At 42.9% G+C, this 27388-nt stretch overlaps 1 protein-coding gene across 5 annotated transcripts in view; it reads right to left on the reverse strand.

The window, feature by feature from the left end:
- MYO6 (myosin VI) overlaps window positions 1-27388 on the reverse strand; it is a 363126-nt gene that overhangs the window by 238595 nt on the left and 97143 nt on the right. For all 5 annotated transcript variants that reach the window (XM_075340184.1, XM_075340183.1, XM_075340187.1 and 2 more), the window contains exons 4-8: window positions 21827-21900; window positions 15951-16080; window positions 12220-12325; window positions 5783-5838; window positions 3269-3366 (exon numbers count right to left, since the gene is read on the reverse strand). In XM_075340184.1, coding sequence (XP_075196299.1) covers window positions 3269-3366; window positions 5783-5838; window positions 12220-12325; window positions 15951-16080; window positions 21827-21900 — 464 coding nt within the window. The remainder of the gene's footprint in view (window positions 1-3268; window positions 3367-5782; window positions 5839-12219; window positions 12326-15950; window positions 16081-21826; window positions 21901-27388) is intronic.

Here is a 27388-nt window from a genome sequence, read left to right on the forward strand (position 1 = left end):
GAAAATGAGGTCCAATATGCAGGCGGCATTATATAGAGCAAGAGGGGCTGATCAGATTGACATATCTAGTTATGTAGGAAAAGATTCAGCAAAACTTTGGTTTATTTAATTCCAATTTCTTCCAATTCTGAATTTTTCAATTAAGATGGTGGCCATATTTGCAGATTGACTACCTGTTTTGTCTAAATGTGCAAAGCATATCTAGGAACACCCACTTATGTGAAAAACCATTAAAGGGAACCTGTCACCACTTTTTCGGCCTATAAGCTGCGGCCACCACCACCGGGCTCTTATATACTGCATTGTAACATGCTGTATATAAGAGCCCAGGCCGGGGGTACAACATAAAAAACACTTTATAATACTTACCTAACATTCGCGCGGTGGGCCTTATGGGCGTCTCAGTTGCCCGATGCCGGCCCCTCCTGTTTTGGCCATCTTTGTTCTCCTTCTTCTCTAGCCGCGGTGCATAACGGGTCCGACGTCATACACACTCGCTGGCATTCAGGTCCTGAGCAGGCGCACTTTGATCTGCCCTGAGCAGGGTAGATCAAAGTATTGTAGTGCACCTGCGCAGCACCAGCGAGTGTCTATGACGTAGCCGTGTCAAGCACCCAGGCTTCAGAAAGAGGATGAAGATGGCCGAAAAGGAGGCGCCAACACCGGAAAACGGAGATGCCCAAAAGGCCAACTGCGCAACCGTTAGGTAAGTATTATAAAGTGTTTTTTATGTTATACCCCCGGCCTGGGCTCTTATATACAGCATGTTAGAATGCTGTATATAAGAGCCCGGTGGTGGTGGCTGCAGCTTATAGGCCAAAAAAGTGGTGCACACGTCATCTTTTTCAAGCAGATTCCGCCAGATTCTATTACTTTGCACATGTTCAGAAGACCTGAAGTGTTTATAATGAGTAACATTCTCATTCCCAAAGAAGCCGACGAAGCCGCCTGAGAAAAAAAAAAGATGTTGTGTGACCATCAGGTTATACTTAAAAGGAATCTGTCAGCAGGTTTTTGCTATGTAATCTGAAGCCAGCATGCTACAAGAGTTCACACAGAAAATTCAGGGATGCCTGTTTTGTCAACGTTTGATCTGTTGTTTATTTGCTATGTTTGTTTAGGCAGCAGGACCCTTATCATTGCTGGTCTACAATGTCAGGTGCATGGCAGTTCACTCAGCTCTGCTATATGACTAAAACTAAAAATTCAGATTGTGTCAGAACGGCTGCAGCCAGTAATCTAAGTGATTCACCGTTGGATTCAGGATCTCTTTGCTTACATCATGCTGCTCTCAGATAAGGTAGCAAAAATCTGCTGACAGATTCCCTTTAATCCCTTCCAACAAAATTATACATCAATCTGCTCAGCATAACATGCTGCCCCCAGATTGGATTGCAGGTTTGCTTTAAGGTCTTTTCCTGCATTACGCATTCAATCTGATTTTCTATGTTTCTGCTTTTTTCCCCCCAAAAGATTATGGTTGATATTAATGTGGAAAAATATTAAATTTGCCAAAGCCTAATTTCCCTTTTACAGCTACAGGTCCACTCACTGTATCACCCATGTTCCCATGCACCACTCCAACAAAACTAACACGAAACGTGTGTTAAGGGGGCTTTACAAGCAACGACATCGCTAACGAGATGTCGTTGGGGTCACGGAATTCGTGACGCACATCCGGCCTCGTTAGCGTCGTCGTTGCATGTGAAACGTACGAACGACTGCTAACGATCAAAATTACTCACCTAATCGTTGATCATTGACACGTCGTTCTAATCCCAAATATCGTTGCTGTGGCAGGACGCAGGTTGTTCATCGTTCCTGCGGCAGCACACATCGCTATGAGGAACACAAATTACGTGACCCCCAACGACATCTTGTTAGCGATGTCGTTGCGTGTAAAGCCCCCTTAAGAGTTGAATTTTTTAGCGCAGCGTTATCATTTCTTGGGTACCTACCTGTCATTCATTACAAGGCACTGAATTCTCAGTTTGTCCTTCACCCTTGAAATGTGTGTATTGAATACAGGGGAATTGCTACTTGCTACCGTGGCTTTTAACCATTATGCACTTGCACTTTATTTCTTATTCTAATAGCTTTCAGCAATGAAGCCTTTGTCTATTTATTACCTGGTTATTTATACATTTATTACCTGGTTATATTACATTTAGTAATCAGGGTGGTCACCCCAGTAACATTTGTCTAATTTATTCTCATTTGATACTGCACGTTACACATGTTCTTTGTACGAATATTTTTTGATGGGACTTTTCCATTATTAAATCATGTTCTCGTACATATATAAAGGATACAGCTTATTAATGTATGTAATAAATGATTGCAGCCATGTACTGATGAGTTTTCTTTTATTCGGTCTCTTCTTACCCCATATTTCTTTTTTTATAGTATAATTGCATGTAACAGGATGTCAGAACGAAATATATTCATTGACGACTCGAAAATGTTATATTGTTCTGTTACATCTGGATCAAGTAATGGACTCCAAAGGAGTAATATCATGGTACCCTTCCCTATATGAATAAAAATCCCACTGCTAGGCCTTTAGAGGACTTGGTATTACCATAACATTATCATACACTCCATCCATGATGCCTCTTGGTTATTACGTTTTAAAAGAAGCAAGATCTCCACAACACAGGTTAAGGCCTCCTTCACACATCCGTGTCTCCGGTACGTGTGACATTCGTTTTCACACATACCAGAGACATGTACACACATAAACCAATTAAAATCAATGGGCATGCACACACATCCATGTTTTGACATGGACCACGTGTCTGTATAGAGTACACGCGTGTCCGTGTGCTTCACACGGCAACATGTCCGTTTTCTGCCGGTAGCATGGGTGTCACACGGACCACAAACCGATATGATCCATGTGACATCAGTGTGACACGTCCTTTAAAAGAAACAGGTGACATAAATATAAAGAATTTTTATACTTACCTGTCTCCGGCGCTGCTGTTGCTTCCAGGCCCGCTCATTAAACTCATGAATATTCACTACACTGACTGCGGACACAGAAGTAACAGCAGCACCGGGGACAGGTAAGTATACCAGCTCATGCTGTCCATGTGCTATCCGGATGTCACGCAGACTGCGCATGGGCAGCACACAAGGAACGCACACACGTTAGTATTTTGTACAGACTTGTGAAAGAAACCTTAGGAAGGAAGACTTTAAGATTGAGAGGAAAAATAGTATAACTTGTCAACACTGAATTTCTAGGACAAAGTTAGACACATACCTTTTCATTAAAGTGGATTTCTACAAACTTTCCAAAGCGACTACTGTTGTTATTGCGGACAGTCTTTGCATTTCCAAAGGCTTCTAATAAGGGATTAGCTATACAGGTAGAAATACAAGGTTTTACTTTACAGCAAGACAAATACTCGGCTGAAGACATATTTTACAGATTATGCATTTCAAATTTTTCAAAATTACAACAAAATCCCTAAAGATTAGAATAAAGATAGAGGTTTGTACAATCATCTTAGAAATTGCAGTCATAAAGGACGTAAGTTAAATGAAATGTGATAAGCCCAAATTACTTATTTTCACAGTCTTATTTGTTTCCTTATGGGGTACTGTTAGACAATGAGAAAAGTTAGCTAATTGGTACAGACATGGGGAAAATCCTCAGCGTAAACTTTTCAGGAAGCCAGAACATAGCGGTAACATGGTGTGCCATTGTGAAGCCTACGACAAGAAATCTTACAGCAGAAAGACTTATTCTCAAATCCTGCATCTACAAGCCTGGCCCTTTGATTTCTCCATGTCTTGCTAACCTAGCAGGCAAAACCACGGGTACTAGAAAACAACAAGCTTTTCTTATAAAAGTAGCAAATAAAAGCAGTTTGTGATGAAGAGGAGCGCTTCTCAAGGGGGAGCGAAATATTAAAGCTCTTCTAGGGCATCAGAGAAAAGGCCTTTTATTTAATGCGGGAAAAAAAGAAACATGTCCCTTTACTTGTGAGGAATGGTTTCATCTTTCAGTGCTTGATGTGTAATAGCATCTGGAGTAATAACTGAAATGCAGCTGCTGTAACACGGAAAAACTTTGGACTGAGCTCATCAAGAGTTAAAGGGGTTATTGGAACCATTTTATTTTTATCCTATGGGCCTAAGAACTTACAGGCAGGTACTTCCTAATTACCTGCCTTTCCTGCCCCTGCCGGCGATTCTGTGGCTTCTGGTGGTATCATGTCCATAGAGCAGTTGCCTCCCCTCTGTCCTGCTCTGTTGAAGGTCCTTACTGCTGACTGATAACTAGCATCCCTGCTGCTTCACTGCGGGGAGCCAGCTATCAATCAGTATAACGTTGGCAGTTACACACTGTTGACAAAGTAGCCGAGAAGAAGAAGAGCTACTCTTTTGACGTGAGATCAAATGAAGCAACAAAACCACCGGGAGGAGCAGTCCGTGACCACTTCTGAGCCGGCGCCGGGCAGAACCTGCATGTCAGTTATTAGCCCTATGAGAAAAATATAAAATAATCTCACACAACCCCTTTAAATTTAAGAGGATATACACACAAGCTATCAGAGCAGCTCCATCATCAATTTTACTTCAATAAGGGCACAATTCATAGGCCGGCTACAAAGTCGACATAATAAAAAATGAGGCTGTAGAATTTGGATTGAAGAGATCTGCGAGCTGTATATGCATGAGAGTCCGTACTAGGACCATTACACATGGATTTTATGAATTAGGAAGGCCTAAAGGCCACTTTACACGCTGCGACATCGCTCAAGCAATCTCGTTGGGGTCGCGGAATCTGTGACGCATATCCGGCCGCTTTAGCGATGTCGTTGTGTGTGACACCTATGAGCGATTTTGAATCGTCGCAAAAACGTTCAAAATCGCTCATCGGTGACATGGCCCCTTATTCTCGATTATCACTGCTGCTGCGTGTACAATGTAGTTCGTCGCTCCTGCGGCAACACACATTGCTACGTGTGACACCACAGGAACGAGGAACCTCACCTTACCTGCGGCCGCCTGCAATAAGTAAGGAAGGAGGTGGGCGGGATGTTACGTCCCGCTCATCTCCGCCCCTCCGCTTCTATTGGCCGGCAGTTCAGTGACGTCGCTGTGACGTCACTGTGACGCTGAACGAACCGCCCACTTAAAAAGGAGGCGGTTTGCCGGTCACAGCGACGTCGGTAGGCAGCGATTTGCCCGTGTCGCACAACCGATGGGGGCAGGTATGCACGCTAGCGATATTGGTACCGATATTGCAGCGTGTAAAGCGGCCTTTAGTCTCCATGCACATTGGATGTTAAACAATATTTGGCCGACGAGCCGGGAAAGTGCAGACTGTATCCACTGGGCACCATCTACCCATTGAGTGTATACTTTTGGCATAGGTTGCATAGCTTTTCTTTTTTTATTATATGGAATATCATTGATTACACTGATCAATTCTTTATTTTTCTCAAAAATAGGTCCTTAAGGGAGATACATGGCACTGTATACAATGACATATGTCAGAGCTACTTGGAGGTATACGTCAGGGTATGCTTACTATGCTTTGGGTGACCACTAATTTAATCTTTGAAAACATAATCTAGATTCCCTGGAGTAATAGGCACCAGTCTTATCAGAGATTTAATTTAATGGAAATCAAGGAACTATAAATCCCTTTAGCAAAAGACTGAAATTCAATGCCAGCTTGTGAGAATTAGGTTATAAAAGAAAAGAATAATATCAATTCCGGCAAAAACACTGAATATACTGCTCCAAAATAAATGTCACATACCTTCTACAATTCTCTCATCAATGTCCTGTCCAGAACCATAAGACTCAGTCAAATATCTGTTAAAAGAAGGTAATACAGTTAAGAAAAATGTTTTCACAACTACAGCTGGCCAGTGCTCCCCACCAGCTGGCCAGTGCTCCAGTGAACCCCACCAGCTGGCCAGTGATCCGGTGCACCCCACCAGCTGGCCAGTGCTCCGGTGCTCCCCCCCAGGTGGGTTAGTGCTCCGGTGCTTCCCACTAAGTGGGACAGTGCTCCGATGCTCCCCACCAGCTAGCCAGTGCTTCGGTGCTCCCCACCAGGTGGATCAGTGCTCCAGTTTCTCCCCACCAGCTGGCCAGTGCTCCAATGCTCCCCACCAGGTGGTCAGTGCTCCAATGCTCCCCACCAAGTGGTCAGTGCTCCTGTGCTCCCCACCAGGTGGTCAGTCCTTTCGTGCTCCCCATCAGGTGGCCAGTGCTCCAGTGTTCTCCACCAGCTGGCTAGTGCTCCCCACCAGCTGGCCAGTGCTCCCCACCAGCCTCTGTCCACTTTCCAGCAATTATCATGTGTAGTCTAGCCATAAGAATGCTGAAGCCAATCACAAGATTTGGCAGACTCATGCCCTAGCATCACAGCAAAGGTCAGCCATTGGGTATTTAAGTGATGTGAGTAGACAAAATATTTCTTTAGGGAAATAAATGGAGGCCAGTTGTGACCTACGTAAGAGTGGTGCTGGAATAGCACGGCTAAATTTCATTTCACACAGTGCACTTACGAATGTCCATAACTGGACACATTACTGTGCAGATGTTATAGGCAATTGTGCAAAAAAAATGCAAAGTACGATTTCTCTCCACATTAGGAGTTAATGGTTTATTTTCAAGAAATAATAAAAAGTGAACGAACAAAAGAGAACTCTAAAGGGTACTTTACACGCTGCGATATCGGTACCGATATCGCTAGCGAGTGTACCGCCCCCGTCGGTTGTGCGACACGGGCAAATCGCTGCCCAAGGCGCACAACATCGCTAACACCCGTCACACGGACTTACCTTCCCTGCGATGTCGCTCTGGCCAGCGATCCGCCTCCTTTCTAAGGGGGCGGTTCGTGCGGCGTCACAGTGACGTTACACGGCAGCCGTCCAATAGCAGAGGAGGGGCGGAGATGAGCGGCCGGAACATGCCGCCCACCTCCTTCCTTCCTCATTGCCGGTGGACGCAGGTAAGGAGATGTTTGTCGTTCCTGCGGTGTCACACATAGCGATGTGTGCTGCCGCAGGAACGACGAACAACATCGTACCTGCAGCAGCAACGATATTAAGGAAATGAACAACGTGTCAACGAGCAACGATTTTTCACATTTTTGCGCTCGTTGATCGTCGCTCATTGGTGTCACACGCTTCGATGTCGCTAACAGCGCCGGATGTGCGTCACTAACGATGTGACCCCGACGATATATCATTAGCGATGTTGCAGCATGTAAAGCACCCTTTAAGGCTGCTTTACACGCTGCGATATCGTTACCGATATCGCTAGCGAGCGTTCCCGCCCCCGTCGGTTGTGCGTCACGGGCAAATCGCTGCCCGTGGCGCACAACATCTTTAGTCCCCTTCACACAGACTTACCTTCCCTGAGACGTCGCTGTTGCCGGCGATCCTCCTCCTTTCTAAGGGGGCAGTTCGTTTGGCGTCACAGCAACGTCATTAAGCGGCTGCCCAAGAGAAGCGGAGGGGCTGAGATGAGTGGGACGAACATCCCGCCCACCTCCTTCCTTCCTCATTGCGTGTGGCCACATGTACGATGTGGTTCCTCATTCCTGCGGTGTCACACATGTCACGACAAACAACATCATACAGTTAGGTCCAGAAATATTTGGACAGTGACACAAGTTTTGTTATTTTAGCTGTTTACAAAAACATGTTCAGAAATACAATTATATATATAATATGGGCTGAAAGTGCACACTCCCAGCTGCAATATGAGAGTTTTCACATCCAAATCGGAGAAAGGGTTTAGGAATCATAGCTCTGTAATGCATAGCCTCCTCTTTTTAAAGGGACCAAAAGTAATTGGACAAGGGACTCTAAGGGCTGCAATTAACTCTGAAGGCATCTCCCTCGTTAACCTGTAATCAATGAAGTAGTTAAAAGGTCTGGGGTTGATTACAGGTGTGTGGTTTTGCATTTGGAAGCTGTTGCTGTGACCAGACAACATGCGGTCTAAGGAACTCTCAATTGAGGTGAAGCAGAACATCCTGAGGCTGAAAAAAAAGAAAAAATCCATCAGAGAGATAGCAGACATGCTTGGAGTAGCAAAATCAACAGTCGGGTACATTCTGAAAAAAAAGGAATTGACTGGTAGGCTTGGGAACTCAAAAAGGCCTGGGCGTCCACGGATGACAACAGTGGTGGATGATCGCCGCATACTTTCTTTGGTGAAGAAGAACCCGTTCACAACATCAACTGAAGTCCAGAACACTCTCAGTGAAGTAGGTGTATCTGTCTCTAAGTCAACAGTAAAGAGAAGACTCCATGAAAGTAAATACAAAGGGTTCACATCTAGATGCAAACCATTCATCAATTCCAAAAATAGACAGGCCAGAGTTAAATTTGCTGAAAAACACCTCATGAAGCCAGCTCAGTTCTGGAAAAGTATTCTATGGACAGATGAGACAAAGATCAACCTGTACCAGAATGATGGGAAGAAAAAAGTTTGGAGAAGAAAGGGAACGGCACATGATCCAAGGCACACCACATCCTCTGTAAAACATGGTGGAGGCAACGTGATGGCATGGGCATGCATGGCTTTCAATGGCACTGGGTCACTTGTGTTTATTGATGACATAACAGCAGACAAGAGTAGCCGGATGAATTCTGAAGTGTACCGGGATATACTTTCAGCCCAGATTCAGCCAAATGCCGCAAAGTTGATCGGACGGCGCTTCATAGTACAGATGGACAATGACCCCAAGCATACAGCCAAAGCTACCCAGGAGTTCATGAGTGTAAAAAAGTGGAACATTCTGCAATGGCCAAGTCAATCACCAGATCTTAACCCAATTGAGAATGCATTTCACTTGCTCAAATCCAGACTTAAGACGGAAAGACCCACAAACAAGCAAGACCTGAAGGCTGCGGCTGTAAAGGCAAGGCAAAGCATTAAGAAGGAGGAAACCCAGCGTTTGGTGATGTCCATGGGTTCCAGACTTAAGGCAGTGATTGCCTCCAAAGGATTCGCAACAAAATATTGAAAATAAAAATATTTTGTTTGGGTTTGGTTTATTTGTCCAATTACTTTTGACCTCCTAAAATGTGGAGTGTTTGTAAAGAAATGTGTACAATTCCTACAATTTCTATCAGATATTTTTGTTCAAACCTTCAAATTAAACGTTACAATCTGCACTTGAATTCTGTTGTAGAGGTTTCATTTCAAATCCAATGTGGTGGCATGCAGAGCCCAACTCGCGAAAATTGTGTCACTGTACAAATATTTCTGGACCTAACTGTACCTGCAGCAGCAACCATATTTGGGAATAGAGCACCATGTCAAAGAGCAACGATATGGTGAGTATTTTTGCTTGTTAACGGTCGCTCCTGCGTTTCACACGCAAGGACGTCGCTAACGAGGCCGGATGTGCGTCACGAATTCCGTGACCCCAACGACATCTCATTAGCGATGTCGTTGTGTGTAAAGCGGCCTTTAGTCTAGTCAACAATGGTTTCACCGTCCTTTGCCTTCAAAACAGCATCAAAAGATCAATTCTGTTAGGTACACTTGCACAGTTCTCAAAGGAAATAAGCAGGGAATTTGTTCCAAATACCTTGAAGAACTAACCACAGATTTTCTGTGGATGTAGACTTGCACTCTTCATGTAATCTCACACAGAAATGGTTATGTGGAGATCAGGGAACTGTGGAGTCATATCATCATTTACAGGATTTCCTCTTCATCTTTGCATTGAAGATAGCAGAGCTCTATAAATGAGTACATCCCCCTTAAGGCTATGTGCCCACGATGCAGATGAGTTGCAAAAATTTTGTGCATGTAGATGATTGGGAACCCCATCGCAACTATGACTTATGGGGTACGTTATAGCTTGTGAAGAGGTTAAAGAAGGGACAGAGGTATTTGTGGCGAGTTCTACAAGATGTTTCGAAAGTCTGTGGTTAGTTCTATAAGATATTAGGAAAAATGTTACTCCTGAGCTCCTTCAAAAACTGTATACAAGTAGAACCAGAAGAATTGGTGCTTTAATGCGGTTTTGAAGGCAAAGGTTTTGCTTACACCAAATAGTGATTTGATTTCTCTTTGATTCACCACTTTGCATTCTGATAACTGGTAGAAAAAAACTATTAACACTTTTATTTTTGAGATTTGAGAGAATTTCCACCATTTTTTACACTCCTGCCTTAGGTTTTCACACAGTATATATATATATATATTATATATAAATTAATATACAGTATATATAATATACAGTATATATAAATTAATATACAGTGGCTTGCGAAAGTATTCAGCCCCTTTGAATTTTTCAACCTTTTCCCACATTTCAGGCTTAAACATAAAGATAAAAAATGTAAGTTTTATGGTGAAGAATCAACAAGTGGGACACAATTGTGAAGGTGAACGAAATGTATTACTTATTTTAAAATGTTATAAAAAATAATAAACTGAAAATTGGGGCGTGCAATATTATTCGGCCCCTTTAAATTAATACTTTGTAGAGCCACCTTTTTCTGCGATTACAGCTGCAAGTCGCTTGGGGTATGTGTCTATCAGTTTTGCACATCGAGAGACTGAAATTCTTGCCCATTCTTCCTTTGCAAATAGCTGGAGCTGAGTGAGGTTGGATGGAGAGCGTTTGTGAACAGCAGTTTTCAGCTCTTTCCACAGATTCTCAATTGGATTCAGGTCTGGGCTTTGACTTGGTCTTTCTAACACCTGGATACGTTTATTTGTAAACCATTCCATTGTAGATTTTGCTTCATGTTTTGGATCATTGTCTTGTTGAAAGACAAATCTCTGTCTCAGTCTCAGGTCTTTTGCAGATCCAACAGGTTTTCTTCAAGAATGGTCTTGTATTTGGCTCCATCCATCTTCCTATCAATTTTAACCATATTCACTGACCCTGCTGAAGAAAAGGAGGTCCAAACCATGATGCTGCCACCACCATGTTTGACAGTGGGGATGGTGTGTTCAGGGTGATGAGCTGTGTTGCTTTTACGCCAAACATATCGTTTGGCATTGTGCCTAAAAAGTTCGATTTTTGTTTCATCCGAGCACCTTCTTCCACATGTTTGGTGTGTCTTCCAGGTGGCTTGTGGTAAACTTTAAACAACACTTTTTATCGATATCTTTGAGAAATGGCTTTCTTTTTGCCAGTCTTCCATAAAGACCAGATTTGTGCAGTGTACGACTGATTGTTGTCCTATGGACAGACTCTCCCACCTCAGCTGTAGATCTCTGCAGTTCATCCAGAGTAATCATGGGCCTCTTGGCTGCATCTCTGATCAGTCTTAACCTTGTATGAGATGTCATTTTTGAGGGACGGCCGGGTCTTGGTAGATTTGCAGTGGTATGATACTCCTTCAATTTCAATATGATCACTTGCACAGTGCTTCTTGGGATGTTTAAAGTTGTGGAACTCTTTTTGTAACCAAATCCGGCTTTAAACTTCTCCACAACAGTATCACAGACCTGCCTGTTGTGTTCCTTGGTCTTCATGATGCTCTCTGTACTTTAAACAGAACACTGAGACAATCACAGAGCAGGTGCATTTATATGGAGACTAGATAACACACAAATGGATCATATTTATCATCATCAGTCATTTAGGACAACATTGGATCATTCAGAGATCCTCAATGAACTTCTTGAGTGAGTTTGCTGCACTGAAAGTAAAGGGGATGAATAATATTGCACGCCCAGTTTATGATTTTTTACAAAAGTTTAAAATAAGCAATACATTTCGTTCAACTTCACAACTGTGTCCAACTTGTTGATTCTTCACCATAAAATATATATTTTTTTATCTCTATGTTTGAAGCCTGAGATGTGGGAAAAGGTTGAAAAATTCAAGGTGGCTGAATACTTTCGCAAGGCATTGTATACATGCACATACACAGACGCCCAAACACATCCTGGACTCTTGGTGACTAATATTTTCGAGTGGTCTTTTGACAATCTAAGTATGCATTTCAATGAAAGGTAATATAAAAGTAATGTGATATTCCAGCGTAAACCAGGTCATTTCATGACAGTTACAGTCTATTGCTGACTTGTTAAATGGCCAAAAATAATATCCGAATTAATGCAAAATTTCCCAAGAATCAATGAATAATACCTTGGTAAAGAAGGATAATGATGGAGATTTTTTTCCAGCCTGCCTCCAGCTATGATATGACAGACGAAATATTATAAGAAATGTAGAAAATCCTAATTCTGCACACAAACCTCAGAACAAACTTTGTATTTTCTGTCTTGCCGGCTCCTGACTCTCCAGACACGATGATTGACTGGCTCATCTTCAGAACCTTCATGTCTCGAAAAGCCTTATCAGCTGGAACAAAATGTATTTAATAAACAGCAGTTTAATGCTTCAGTAAGTGCAACTAACAGAAGTAATTTACTTTACATGTCTGCTACTGTAAGGAGTGACTCACAGACGCTAGAGTGGGAATGGACTGTAAGTTTTTCTTTAACTGTAAGCCCCTCAATGACTTTAACATGTCCTACACAACCCAAGGACCACATTTTAGTTTTACATTTATCTTCCTCACAAAAGGCCCCGTCACACACAACGATATATCATGCGATCGCATGAGCGATCGCACCCGCCCCCGTCGTTTGTGCGTCACGGGTAATTTGTTGCCCGTGGCGCACAATGTCGTTAACCCCCGTCACATGTACTTACCTCCCTAACGATGTCGCTGTGGGCAGCGAACATCCTCTTCCTGAAGGGGATTGGACGTTCGGCGTCACAGTGACGTCACACAGCGGCCGCCCAATAGAAGCGGAGGGTCAGAGATGAGCGGGACGTAACATCCCGCCCACCTCCTTCCTTCCGCATTGCCGGCGGGACGCAGGTAAGCTGTGTTCGTCGTTCCTGGGGTGTCACACGTAGCAATGTGTGCTGCCGCAGGAACGATGAATAACCGGCGCTCAGAAGGAGGAACGACATTTTGAAAATGAACGACGTGTCAACGAGCAACGATAAGGTGAGTATTTTTGCTCGTTAACAGTCGTTCGGAGGTGTCACACACTACGACATCTCTAACGATGCCGGATGTGCGTCACAAATTCCGTGACCCCGACGACATATCGTTAGATATATCGCAGCATGTGACGGGGCCTTTAGGTTTAAAGCGAAGCCATGAGTGATCATGGAGGTACAAAAAGCATTGAGGGCTCCTACAGACACAAGTACTAGCCAGCAGACATTTTTAGGGTAGCCTACAACATTCTGATGTCACAGAACTCGATTAGTCTTGGGTTATTATTTAGTTTTCTGGGGTAGACGAAGAGAGGTGCTTGTTTATTTTATGGCCATTCTTTTTTTTTTATTATTATTATTATTATTAATTTTGATCACATTGTATAATTAGGGGCACCTCTGATAGCAGCCCATTAAAGCGACTTGTAGACAGAAACATGAAAATGTACTGTGGATTGTGTGTTCTCTGTATGCTCTAAAGCTAGCTATGTACAGGGAACTCTTTTCATTTCATTAAAGGTAATCTGTAAGCAAGTTTTTGCCATTAAATCTGAAAGCAGCATAGTGTATGGGCAGAGAGCCTGATTCCAGGGATGTGTCAGTTACTGTAGTTTCAATACAATGTTTATCAGCAGATTATCACTGCTAGATTAGGTGTCACATGCCAGGCAATGCAGCTAATCTGTGTAACCCCGCCCCCCACAATAAATTGGCATCTGCTGACAATGTACAGTGTACACAGAATGCTGCCAATCAGTGGTGTGGGCAGGGTTATACACATCTCAGCAATTTGAGATCTGCTTCACAGAGTATGAAAACTGCACCAAGCATTACAGAAAGTGACAAATCAATGGAATCAGGCTCTCTAACATTACATAATTCTGAGCTCAGATTCCATAGCAAAAACCTGCTGACAAATTCCCTTTAATTTACCCCATATTGTGAATGGGCCTGAAAAAAAAACAAAAATCTGTATTCGACTTCCAACCTGTCTACTGGTATAAACAATGTGACATGACTGCTTCCCTGTTTGGATAGAATGTGAAGGCTGCAGACTATCAGTGGTCACTGATTGACTGCAGCTGTCCCATGGCCTTGTTTATGCCAGGAGGAGCTTGATGGGAAAAAAAACAGCAAGGCTGTATAAGTGGCAATAGTTCTGGAGGAGAGAACAGTTTATTCTAACCCCTTTGAGATCTAGGACGCTGCACTTCCCTTTGTTGCAGGCTCGTGCAGCGACCTCGCATCTTTCCCTGTACAAGTCGACTAAACGGATAAGCGGACATGTGCCTCTGACAGCGGCAGGCAGATCCAAGATCCACTTGCCGCTGTTAACTAGTTAAACTCTGCTCTCAATCTCTGACAGCAAGATTTAACACATGCTGGCAAGGAACGCGCCATTCCCAGCTCCCACTGGTGGCCGCGTAACGTGATCACAGGACACTGATGGGCTGTCATGACACCTGGGGTTCAGCTGATGGCCCCTGTCACTGTCATGACGAACTTCCCGTGAACGCCAGTTACATGCTGGCGCTTATAGGACATCAGTATTTCTGCTGTATAGAGCAGAGCTGATACCCTGCTCTACACAGCAAAAGTGATCAGAAGATCGCAGCTTGAAGTCCAGAGGAGACCAGGAAAAACAATAAAAAGTGGGAGGATAAAAAAAGTTTAAAAAATAAATATGAACTAAAAAATAAAAAAAAAAACACAAACGTTCATCAAATCACCCCCCTTCTCCCTATTGAAAATAAAACAATATAAAAAATAAATGAATCTGATCAGTGACAGCGTGAATAAGAAAATTAAAACGCCAGAATTAATTTTTGGGGCTGCCACAACATTGCAATAAAATGCAATAAGAGGCAATTAAAACATCACATCTACGCAAAAGTGGTATTTGTAAAAATGTCAACCCGTCACACAGCACCAGATCCTGAAAAATGAGTATGTTACGGTTTTTGAAAATGGCGACAAAAGCGCCTTTTTTTCACAAATTTCTGTTTTTTGGGGTTTTTTTCACCAATTAAATAAAAAAATATATATATGTTTGGTATCTACGAATTCGTACTGACCTGGGGAATTATAATGCCAAGTCAATTTTACCATATAATGAGCATGCTAAATTAAAAAACAATTGTGGAATTGCACTTGCAATGTCACCACACACAATTTTTCCCCCGTTTCCCGGTACTATATGGTAAAGTCAATGGTTTCTTTCAAAGGTGCAACTCGTCCTGCAAAAACAAGACTTAATATGGCTATGTTGACAAAATATTAAAAAGTTATGGCTCTTGGAAGAAACGGAGGAAAAAAAAGGAAAACAAAAAACGGAAACTCACCGGGTGGTGAAGCAGTTCAATTCCCCACCCTGGATCCAAACACAATAACTTTTAGAGTAGGAAAAGCCCCCTTAATCGCGCCATATAGAAGCAGCTACTCAATATAAGTGTGCAAAGCTCATGTTGAAAACGTTATCAGTTCCGTCAGAGATATGGGTGACAGCCTTTCAGAGCGCCATCTCATTCCTGTGCTACTACAAACACTCTAATATACATAAGGGAGTAGCTTCTCACCCTCCTAGGCTTCAGCTCCGGCATTGTGCCCCCGCTCATCAATACTGTAGCCATTCACAGGGCTCAGTGGCTGTGCCGAGGTAGATGGCTCAAGTCGCCAAGCTCAGTGATTGGCTGCAGTGGTGACCAGCACTATTGATAACATGTCCCCCACTGCAGCCAAAACAAAGAAATTGAGCAGCAGCAAGGAGCAGATATTGGACCCCGAGAGAATAAGCACCTGCTCTGTTTATAATTTAGAGCATTTGGGCACCACTTGCCTGAAAGTGGAAGACCCCTTTATTTCACATATTGAGCTTTTTTAAAACTGTCATAAATGTTCAAAAATAACTAAATATTTTACAGAAACATAAGTTAATGCAAAAACAAGACCATTATTCAGCAATAATATATACCTATCGCATATACATGGGGCGGTAACGTTCCCAGCGATCGACCCTGGTACATTTTAATGTAATCCGAAGAATAAAGTTTTGGGACATCAAAATATGGATTCACTGCAATCAAGATATTGGCCACATAGGTCTAGTAAAAAAAAAGAAAAAAAATTAGTAAACATTCAATGACAGGTATATTTTATACTACCCTAAAATAAAACTTTAGGCCCTTTGCGCATTTTTCTAGCATCTGCTGTATTTTGCCTGTTTGCACTTACTTTTTATTCTTTCTGCACCTTTTTATGTCCATTTTATGTGCTCCCTTTTCGTTTTTCTATAAAAGGGTTGGTTCACGCATATTCATTATTGGCTACAACGATATGTTGAGAAACAAGGTTTCTCTCATATACCTTGTGTTGTCAATAGTGCCTGTAAGAGGCGCTATTGCAGTTTGCTCATCCCCATCATCTGACCCCCGGGCTCCGTGACCTCGGAGATCCGGTGATGTTACGTCAACTTCCTGCTCACCTGACATCACTGCGGCCGGCCCCAGTCTCCGTGAGTCACTGGGCTGTGGGCGGCGTTTCCCCGCTCATCAAAGCCCAGTGTTACAAAGCAGCACCTCCCTGCTCCCTCCTCCTTCGCTGCAGCAGCCCGGGGGTCAGGCGATGGGGAAGAGCGGACTACAAAAGCGCCGCTCACAGGCACCATTTGCAACACAAGGTATTTGAGAGAAACATTGCTTCTCAACATAACATTGAATCGTTGTGGCCAATAATGGATATGGATGAACCACTTCTAATGTTCGTGATTGCTTATGTGGAATGGGAATTCTAGATGTTTTTGGCTGATTCATCAATTGCGTATCTTTAAAAAGTTACATTTTCACGCAAAAGTACTTCAGTCTCCCGTAGAGTGATTTTATGTACTTCTGAAATATTTCCCAAAATGTTTTTGGGATTTTAGGGAACCTAGTGATTTTTTGTTCATAAAAAGTCACAAAAAAGATGAAAGCCAAAAATAAAGAGCATTATTAATTTTGCACAAAATTCATGAACCGCATACGCTATTCTGAAAAATATAGCAAAAAAAAAACAAGAACAAATACCTCAAGACAAAATAATGACTTAAAAAGACCCTCCTTTGTGCCTTAATACAAACATTAAAGCATTAGCAACAATTAAAACCACACAACTATAGTCACCCATAGAAAGCAGTCTCTGTTCCTCAAAGTTAAAGCGTTTAACATTTTGAGTCATATACAGATGAAATGATAAAAATTGATAAGACTGTCCTAATGATCAAAATTATAACCAAAATCTGAAGGACAAGATGAGAAAAAAAATGAAAAGCCGAACATCACTGGACAGTTTATGACACCTGTGCTTAAGCAGGTGAAGCAGATGAAAGAGCAAAGAACCTGGTCACCAGGTGTCAATTACCATTGCTTCTCCTAGGAAACATTCAGTGTCAAACCTATATTGCAGCTGTCACTGTTTTGGCAGATGGCAAGATTACTTCTGTAATTTGGTCAGAATTAATTAAGCACAATTAGGCAACTTGATCGTGGTATAAAAGATTAAGTCTGTCATCTGAGCCAGGAGGTGTTAAAGGAGACCTGGGTACGCTCCACTTAAAAACAAGGAAGAAGAGAATGAAGTCTGGCGAGCCTCGTGCTACATTAGTAACTACCTAACCTGACATGGACGGCCACCCTACAGAGAAAGGAGCCATTTTGTTATCCATTTTAAAGAGGACCTTTCACCAAGTGTTTTATATTAAACTAAATACATGATGTAAGAGGACCTGCAAAGGAGAAGAAAACTCTTTGTCTTTAAATTTCAACATTCCACCTCTACATTGTAAAGTTATTAGTGACTAAAGCATTTGGCATGTAAATAATTAATGTTTCTTTAAGTCCAAGTGGGCATTACCAGGGAGATTTCACTGGGGGCGTGTACTTTTTCCTCTTTCTGACACTGACCAATCATAAGCAGGGAGCAACCCATTGGGGAAAGTAAAACACATCCCTACATTAGCACTGACAAACATTCTGCCCTCGCCAGAGAGTGCTGACATTTGCTGGAGAACAGCAGAGCTAAGTGTGATTAACTGACAGCTGTAGTCAGTGTGGGGGGAGGGGAAATAGAGCAGAGTTGACTCTCATTACAAACACTTCTAGGAGCTGTCTACTCAAATTTAAATCAGCATTATGAGCAAAACCAAATACACAAAAAACTTGTGAAAGCAAGTGTAGTGTTGTCAATTCTGCTGTACTGCCCCTCCCCCACACTGAATGCTGTGCAATTATGTCTCATACTGAGCTGTTCGAATCTACAATGGGGGCGTGTTCTTTTTCTCCTTGTATGTGGATGCCTGCTTATGTTTGGCAGAGCTAATAGCATTATCAGAGGAGCACTACTAGAGTTGTTTGTAAGGAGACTGCCAGAGATGAGAGCTGACAGTTGTTAATTACTCACACTCATGTCTGCTGTGCTGCAGCACGTTATCACTCTGCAGTGAGAAGAGCAGACTGTTTGCCAGTGGTATTGTGGGGGCATAATTTTCTTTCCTCAATGTGTTGCTACCTGCTTAGGATTGGTCAGCATCAGAAAGGGGAAGAAGTGAAATCTCTCTGGTAATGCCCACTTGGAAATTAACTGTTTAAGTGCCAAACACTTTGTTATTACCTCTGCAGCATAGAAGTGAGAGAAAGAAGAAAATATGTTATTTCTGCTCTGCGTCGCTTAATACATTTTGTGTCCTGTGAACAATACGCATACTTTTTATACACATTTTAACAGTTCAATTCATTTCAATGGGTAAAATGCTACAAAAATGTTGAACGAATTGACATGCTGTAGATTTGAAAAAAATGCATTTATATACTTATATAGGTTGAAAAAAAAAGACAAAGGTCAATTAAGTTTAACCTTTCCACACCAGTAATACATTCTCCATTGTTAAATCAGCTTTAACAACCAATGTCATTTGTTGTGAGAAAAGATCCTAGCCTTTTTTAAATGCCGTTATAGTGTCTGCCATTACTACTTCTTGTGGTAGGGCATTCCACAGTCTGACTGCTCTAACTGTAAAGAACCCTTTCCTATTTAGCTGCCAGAATCACCTTTCTTCCACACGTAATGATGGCCCCTGGTCATTTGGAAGGTCTTTATAAGGAATAAGATATGTGCCAGCCCTATGTATTTATACATATAAAAAGAGAATATCCTCCTACTTGTATTAATCTAGTTGCCCACCTTTGAACTGATTCTAACTTCTGAATATCCTTTTAAAATGTGGAGTCCAAAACTGGCTTTCATACTCTAGATGTGGCCTTACAAGTGATATATAGAGGAGTAATAATACATTATATATAGATTTTTAGTTTTTTGTTTGTTTTTTGTTTTTTTAAAATACACCCTAAAATTTTGTTTGCTTTTGCAGCTGCCACTTGACATTGAGAGCTGCTGCTCAGCTTATTTGTAATCAGAATACCCAAGTCCTTCTCCTGTTCTGTAGTCCCGAGTTAACTCCCATTTAATGTATGTGCAGCTAATATATGATTACTCTGTCCTAGGTGCATTACTTTACATTTATCAAAATTAAAACTCATCTGCCATGTGTTTGCCCATTCCGACATCTTTTCTACCCAGTTTTTATTATCCTACATAGCTTTGTGTCATGCGCAAAGACTAGATAAAAAACGCAAATCCCAATAGGGTCTTATCTAAGTTATACAGTGAGGGAAAAATAATATTATGCTCACCTAATCAGATAGTGTGTAGCACAACTACTAATATCGCAAAAATCTCAGTGGCTGCAGCATCCATGAGCGTATGTGAAGGAGAACCATGGGAAGTGGATTTAATCTGCGCTGATGATTTCCAATAAGGATCCAAGACAAGGATTGAAGAAAGTGGTTTATTGTCAACACATTTTTAAATCAATCAGACTCCTTCCTCTGGACTACCAGATATAGTGTCTTGCAAAAGTATTTGGCTCCCTTGAATTTTTCATCCTTTTCCCACATTTCAGGCTTCAAACATAAAGATAAAAATGTTAATGTTATGGTTAAGAATCAACAACAAGTGGGACACAATTGTGAAGTTGAACAAAATTTATTGCTTATTTTAAACTTTTTTAAAAAATAAATAACTGAAAAGTGGGGCGTGCAATATTATTCGTCCCCTTTAAGTTAATACTTTGTAGCATCACCTTTTGCTGCGATTACAGCTGCAAGTCGCTTGGGGTATGTCTCTATCAGTTTTGCACATCGAGAGACTGAAATTGTTGCCCATTGTTCCTTTGCAAATAGCTGGAGCTGAGTGAGGTTGGATGGAGAGCGTTTGTGAACAGCAGTTTTCAGCTCTTTCCACAGATTCTCGATTGGATTCAGGTCTGGACTATGACTTGGCCATTCTAACACCCGGATACGTTTATTTTTGAACCATTCCATTGTAGATTTTGCTTCATATTTTGGATCATTGTCTTGTTGGAAGACAAATCTCCGTCCCAGTCTCAGGTCTTTTGGAGACTCCAAGAGGTTTTCCTTTAAGAATGGTCCTGTATTTGGCTCACTCAGTTCGAGCTGTAATCGCAGCAAAAAGGTGGAGCTACAAAGTATTAACTTAAAGGGGCCAAATAATATTGCACGCCTCACTTTTCAGTTATTTTTTTAAAAAGTTTAAAATAAGCAATACATTTCGTTCAACTTCACAATTGTGTCCCACTTGTTGTTGATTCTTCACCATAACATTAAAATTTTTATCTTTATGTTTGAAGCCTGAAATGTGGGAAAAGGTTGAAAAATTCAAGGGGGCTGAATACTTTTGCATATGCATACCATCCTGAAGAAGGAGTCTGGTTGACTTTGAAACGCAATGACAATACACCACTTTCTTCAATCCTTGTCTTGGATCCTTATTGGAAATCAGAAGCACAGATTAAATCCACTTCTTATGGTTTTCCATCAGCAAAAACTGACCCTTTACTCTCAATCCCATCCACGAGGTCATTAATAAAGGGAATAGTGTGGTTAACAAATAGAAAGCAGTGTGTGCGTGAGATTTCAGAATTCTCATTCAATCAAATGCTGAATATTTTATACATGGAGTAAAACATGCAGCAAAAGCATTGCAATTACACCATGAATGAACATATTTACACTTAGTATTTGGCAGGTTTTTGATGTTGCAGATTTGAAGTGTCAAAACCTTCTGGCGAGGACTTAAGGGGGCTTTACACGCTGCAAAATCGCTAATGCGGAGTCGTTGGGGTCACGGAATTTGTGACGCACATCCGGCCTCATTAGCGATGTTACTGCGTGTGACACTGGTGAGCGATTTTGCATCGTTGCAAAAACGTGCAAAATCGCTCATCGGTGACATGGGGGTCCATTCTCGATTATCGTTACTGCAGCAGTAACGATGTAGTTCGTCGCTCCTGCGGCAGCACACATCGCTATGTGTGACGCCGTAGGAACGAGGAAGCTCTCCTTACCTGCCTCCCGGCCGCTATGAGGAAGCAAGGAGGTGGGCGGGATGTTACGTCCCGCTCATCTCCGCCCCTCCGCTTCTATTGGGCGGCCGCTCAGTGATGTCGCTGTGACGCCACACGGACCGCCCCCTTAGAAAGGAGGCGGTTCACCGGTCACAGCGATGTCGCCGGGCAGGTAAGTATGTGTGACGGGTCTGGGCAATGTTGTGCGGCACGGGCAGCGATTTGCCCGTGTCGCGCAACAGATGGAGGCGGGTACCCACACTAGCGATATCGGGACCGATATTGCAGTGTGTAAAGTAGCCTTTAGCCCAAGTGATAATATTCATTTTATTTTCTTCTGCCCATTCTTGAGAGATCTACTGTAAAAACAAATTGGTTGTAAATAGACTTACATATATTTTATCTTTACTATATCGAACTTTAATGTTGTGGAGTAAGGTCGCTTCATTGAGGTACATCAAAGAACCTGCAAAACAAAATACCGAGAGAATCATTAAAACTATTAAAAAAATTACTAAAAACTTGCCAGCTCTTACATATATTACAATAACGGTCATTCATAAAACAATTAATGGTAAAATAGTGGATTTCTAATAAATAGGAAGTCTGAAGGGTTAATCTCCACCATGGAGTTGCACACCATGGTCATGAAGTCAAAGCCTGGTAAAATGGTAAAACCTTCTGCACATCTTCAAGATTTCTTTCCTATTTGTTTACATACCATGTTACAGCTTAAACACTAAAGGCCAAGTCAGATCTTTTCACTTAGGGTATGTTCACATTTGCGTTGTAGAGTCCTAGTATTCTTTTAACGTGTTGGAGAATACCTTTTGCCAAAAGCTGTTGGTACATAGATATTGCTCTTTGAAGCATTTTTAACAGGGAAGAATACCTCTGTATTGAGTCCTATTTATTTCTGTCACAATTGTTTTTCTGTGAAATTTTATGGTATCCAACAGAGAAAACCTCCATTTTCATTCATGTATCGAACACATGCAAAGATACAGTAAGACGCCATACATACTTATGGCCACTGTAAGATGTACGGAGCCAGAACACAGCCATCTGAATCTGATCCAAGGTTAGGCCATTATCGCTATTGACCTGAGAAGCCCCTTTTAGGTTTCTCCAGCTGTCTGCGTGTTCTGGCCTGACACACTGGTAAATCGGCCAAGGGGCTCTACTCTAATGTAGGCTACCAATAAATTTTAAGCTATTGAAAGAAAAATTCAGATACAATTAAAAGTAAACTAAAATAAAAAAAAAAGAAGCATTAATCACCTGAAATATCCAGTATAAATTGCTGCCTTGTACAATGTAGAGCATGACTTCCTGCTGATGTGGTCATATCCCAACATAGGGACATGTGAAAGTGCAGCCAATCAGTGGCGCCGCTGGGGTCAGTAATTGGTTGCAGTTGTCAGACACCTTTGTTTTGGGATATCATTGCTGCAGGTTCAGGGACGGGGCAACTGAAGATTTGTCATAGAAGATTTATTTTATTTGATTTAACCACTTCATTTAGAAAATAAAAAAACATTGGAGGTCAGTTTATAGCAGAGTACATACCTCTAAAGGCCGCTTTACACGCTGCGGCATCGCTAGCAATTGCTAGCAATGTCGAGCACGATAGCACACGCCCCCGTCGTTTCAACAATATGTGGTGATCGCTGCCGTAGCGAACATTATCGCTACGGCAGCGTCACATGCACATACCTCTGCAGCGACGTCGCTGTGACCGCAGAATCACCTCCTTTCTAAGGGGGCAATTCGATCAGCATCACAGCGGCGTCACAGCAGCGTCACTGAACCGCCGCCCAATAGAAAAGGAGGGGAGGAGATGAGCGGCTGGAACATGCCGCCCACCTCCTTCCTTCCTCTTTTTCCGGTGGAGGCAGGTAAGGAGATGTTTGTCATTCCAGCGGCGTCACACAGTGATGTATGCTGCCGCAGGAACGACAAACAACATCGTTACTGCAGCAGCAACGATAATTGGAAAGGGACCCCCATGTCACCGATGACCGATTTTGAACGTTTTTGAGATGATTCAAAATCGCTCATAGGTGTCACACACAACGACATCGCTAAAGCGGCCGGATGTGCGTCACAAATTCCGTGACCCCAACGAGATCAATCTCGTAGCGTGTAAAGCCACCCTAAGGCTCTTAAAAGGTTATTTAATAAAAAAAATGTTATCCACAAAAGGGCTCAGAGTGCTGTTCACTGAGGAACTCAACTGATGGGCTCAGGGCTTTGGGACTCCATGAACGGGGCTCCATCATGAATGGAGCAGATGTGTGTATGCTCAGTCTCTGCTCCATTCATTGTGTAAGGGCCTGGGAGTGTAGCTATGCCCGGCAGATCCTTAGACCAGTGTTCCCCAACTCCAGTCCTCAATGCCCACCAACAGGGCATGTTTTCAGGATTTCCTTAGCATTGCACAGGTCATGGAATCATCAGCTGTGTAGGTGATTAAATTATCATCTGTGCAATGCTAAGGAAATCCTGAAAACATGCACTGTTGGTGGGCATTGAGGACTGGAGTTGGGGAACCCTGCCTTAGACAATGAAAGGATGGGACTGCAGAGCCCTGTTCAGGGGTTCCATAGCCTAAGTCTTGGGATTTCTGAGATCTCAGCGGTCAGACCCTAAGCATTTATTTTTTGTAAATAACGTTTTAATGCATCTCCTCTAAACCCTGAAGAAGGAGCTGTAATATCTGGAAACAATTAAAGGGGTGGTTCACCCATATTTTTTATTGTCTAGATCGATATTATATTAAGAAAAAATGTTTCTCTCAAATACCTTATGTTGACAATAGTGCTTGTGAGAGGCGCTATTACAGACTGGTGTTCCCCACTCCGTGACCCCCGGGCTCCGTGACCTCGGGGATGCGGTGATGTCACGTCAAGTTCCTGACACCGCAGCCGGCCGCAGTGTCCGTGAGTGATGGGCTGTGGGCTGTGTTTCACCACTCGTCACAGCCCATCTGCTCCCTCCGCTCTCCTCCCTCACAGCAAAGCGCTGAAAGCAAGCAACATGCTTGGGGCCGGCCGCAGGCATGTGACGTGTCCGGAACTTGACGTGACGTCACCAGATCTCTGAGGTCATGGAGCCCGGGGGTCACGGAGCGAGGAACAGAGGTCCGCAATAGCGCCTCTCACAGGCACTATTGCCAACATAAGGTATTTGAGAGTAACATTGTTTTTCAATATAAGGCTATGTGCGCACGTTGCGTAATTACATGCAGTTACGTTGTAGCGCAGCGTAACTGCATGCGTCCTGCGTCCCCTGCATAATCTATGGAGATTGTGCAGGGGCCGTGCGCACATGGCGTCTTAGAGCGCAGCGCTTCGGCTGCTGCCCGAAGCGCGTTCTAAGAAGTGAGCTCCTGCTCTGTCTATGGGAGGAGCTGCAGGCAGAGCGCATGAAATCGGCTTTTTTTTTTCACTACGGACATTTTCGGCAGCGATTTGAAGCGCACGTGTGCTCTTCAGATCGCTGCAGAAATTTCTGCAATGAAGTACGCAACGTGCGCAATATCGATCTAGAAAATAAAAAATATGGGTGAACCACCCCTTTAATCTATGATGTTTCAATGTAATTAACTCCATTTAGCTGTGATGAAATATGTTCACTTTATTGTAGTGTCCACAGAGAACACAAGAAGAGAATTGTCCTTTTTATTTATTTTTTTATAAAAAGTGACAACTGTAAACAGTTGTGTAATGAGATAAAAGCCAATTCTCATATGATAATGAATAACAATAAGCAATAACCTCATTGTGGGAAAAGTCACATATACAAGTAATGGAACTGGACTTTGCCCAGTAATTGTCTTCTAAATGAATGTGGGCACCAATAAGGGAGTTTCCTGTTATAAAGACCAATTGATTGTTAATGAGTAACTTATCCAGGTAATGTTAAATGATTTCTCCAGTGCAATGGGTTAGTCATGTTAATAGTCACAGCATTAAGAACTCTGCAGCAATCCTGTACTCTAAGGCTATGTGCGCACTAGGCGTTTTTGCCGCGTTTTTAGCGGCGTTTTTTACCGCGTTTTTGTGCTGAAAACGCAGTGACATTGCTTCCCCAGCAATGTCAATGGGTTTTCAGAAGTGCTGTCCTCACACAGCGTTTTTTTTTAGCTGCGTTTTTGTGGTGACCACAAAAACGCAGCATGTCAATTATTTCTGCGTTTTCCACTGCGTTTTTCACTCATTGAATTCAATGAGATGTTAAAAACGCAATGAATAACGCATATAGCCGCGTTTCTATGACTAAAAACGCAGCTATAAACGCAAGGGGTGGGCACTACAGTGACGTGTACAGGAAGAGGATTCCTTCTGTTGGTAAACACAGAAGCATGAATCCTCCCGGTACCGTCACCGCTGCCTCCACCTCCCGTCCTGTGCACGTCAGCTCCGTGCGGCGTCATGTCTGGGCGGGAGGTGGAGGCAGCGGCGAAAACCAAAGTGAACAGTAGAAAAATAAAAAAATGTCATATACTCACCTGTCCGCAGGGTCCCGGTGCCATGCCCGCTCCCATCTCCTCCCGGTCCCGCCGCTCTGGCTGTGTGCAGTCTCCCCGGCCGGCAGGACCTTGCTTGCAGGACCTGGCGCTGATCACCTGATGCAGTCACCTGACGCATCAGCTGATCGCGGTGTCGCCGGCTTTTTCGCGCCCGGCCGGCTATCAGCTGATCCTGCCGTCAGGGGACTTCATCAGCTGATTACCGGCAGCTCCTGCAGCGATCGGACGGGATCAGACTCTCATCCCATCGCTCCAGGAGCTGCCGGTAATCACCACAGCACACAAGTGAGTATTATTATTTTTTTTTTTTTCTACTGATGCATCAGCTGATTGTATAATCGGCTTTTATACAATCAGCTGATGTGTGATGGGATTCAGGCACTTGAACCTGACACATCATCTGATCGCTTTGCCTTCCAGCAAACCGATCAGATGATATTGGATCCTGATTGGACGGCGCGGGACCCTGACCCAGGATTACTGCGGAGGGGGGTTAATTTCAATAAAGATTAAGTCACTAATTGTGTTGTGTTTTATTTCTAATAAACATATTTTTCTGTGTGTTTTGTGTTTTTTTTTTATCTTTACTAGAAATTCATGGTGGCCATGTCTAATATTGGCGTGACACCATGAATTTCGGGCTTAGGGCTAGCTGATAATATACAGCTAGCCCTAACCCCATTATTACCTAGCTAGCCACCCGGCATCAGGGCAGCTAGAAGAGTTGGATACAGCGCCAGAAGATGGCGCTTCTATGAAAGCGCCATTTTCTGGGGTGGCTGCGGACTGCAATTCGCAGTGGGGGTGCCCAGAAAGCATGGGCACCCTGCACTGTGGATTCCAATCCCCAGCTGCCTAGTTGTACCCGGCTGGACTCAAAAATTAGGCGAAGCTCACGTCATTTTTTTTTTTTAATTATTTCATGAAATAATTAAAAAAAAGGGCTTCTCTATATTTTTGGTTCCCAGCCGGGTACAAATAGGCAGCTGGGGGTTGGGGGCAGCCCGTATCTGCCTGCTGTACCCGGCTAGCATACAAAAATATGGCGAAGCCCATGTCATTTTTTTTTCTTTTTGGGCAAAAAACTGCATACAGTCCTGGATGGAGGCTGCTGAGCCTTGTAGTTCTGCAGCTTCTGTCTGCTCTCCTGCATACACTAGTGAATGGAGGATGCTGAGACTTGTAGTTCTGCAGCTGCTGTCTGCTCTCCTGCATACACTAGTGAATGGAGGATGCTGAGACTTGTAGTTCTGCAGCTGCTGTCTGCTCTCCTCCATACACTAGTGAATGGAGGATGCTGAGACTTGTAGTTCTGCAGCTGCTGTCTGCTCTCCTGCATACACTAGTGAATGGAGGATGCTGAGACTTGTAGTTCTGCAGCTGCTGTCTGCTCTCCTGCATACACTAGTGAATGGAGGAT

This window comes from Anomaloglossus baeobatrachus, chromosome 3 (genome assembly GCF_048569485.1).
Source record: "Anomaloglossus baeobatrachus isolate aAnoBae1 chromosome 3, aAnoBae1.hap1, whole genome shotgun sequence".
Lineage (NCBI taxonomy): Eukaryota > Metazoa > Chordata > Amphibia > Anura > Aromobatidae > Anomaloglossus > Anomaloglossus baeobatrachus.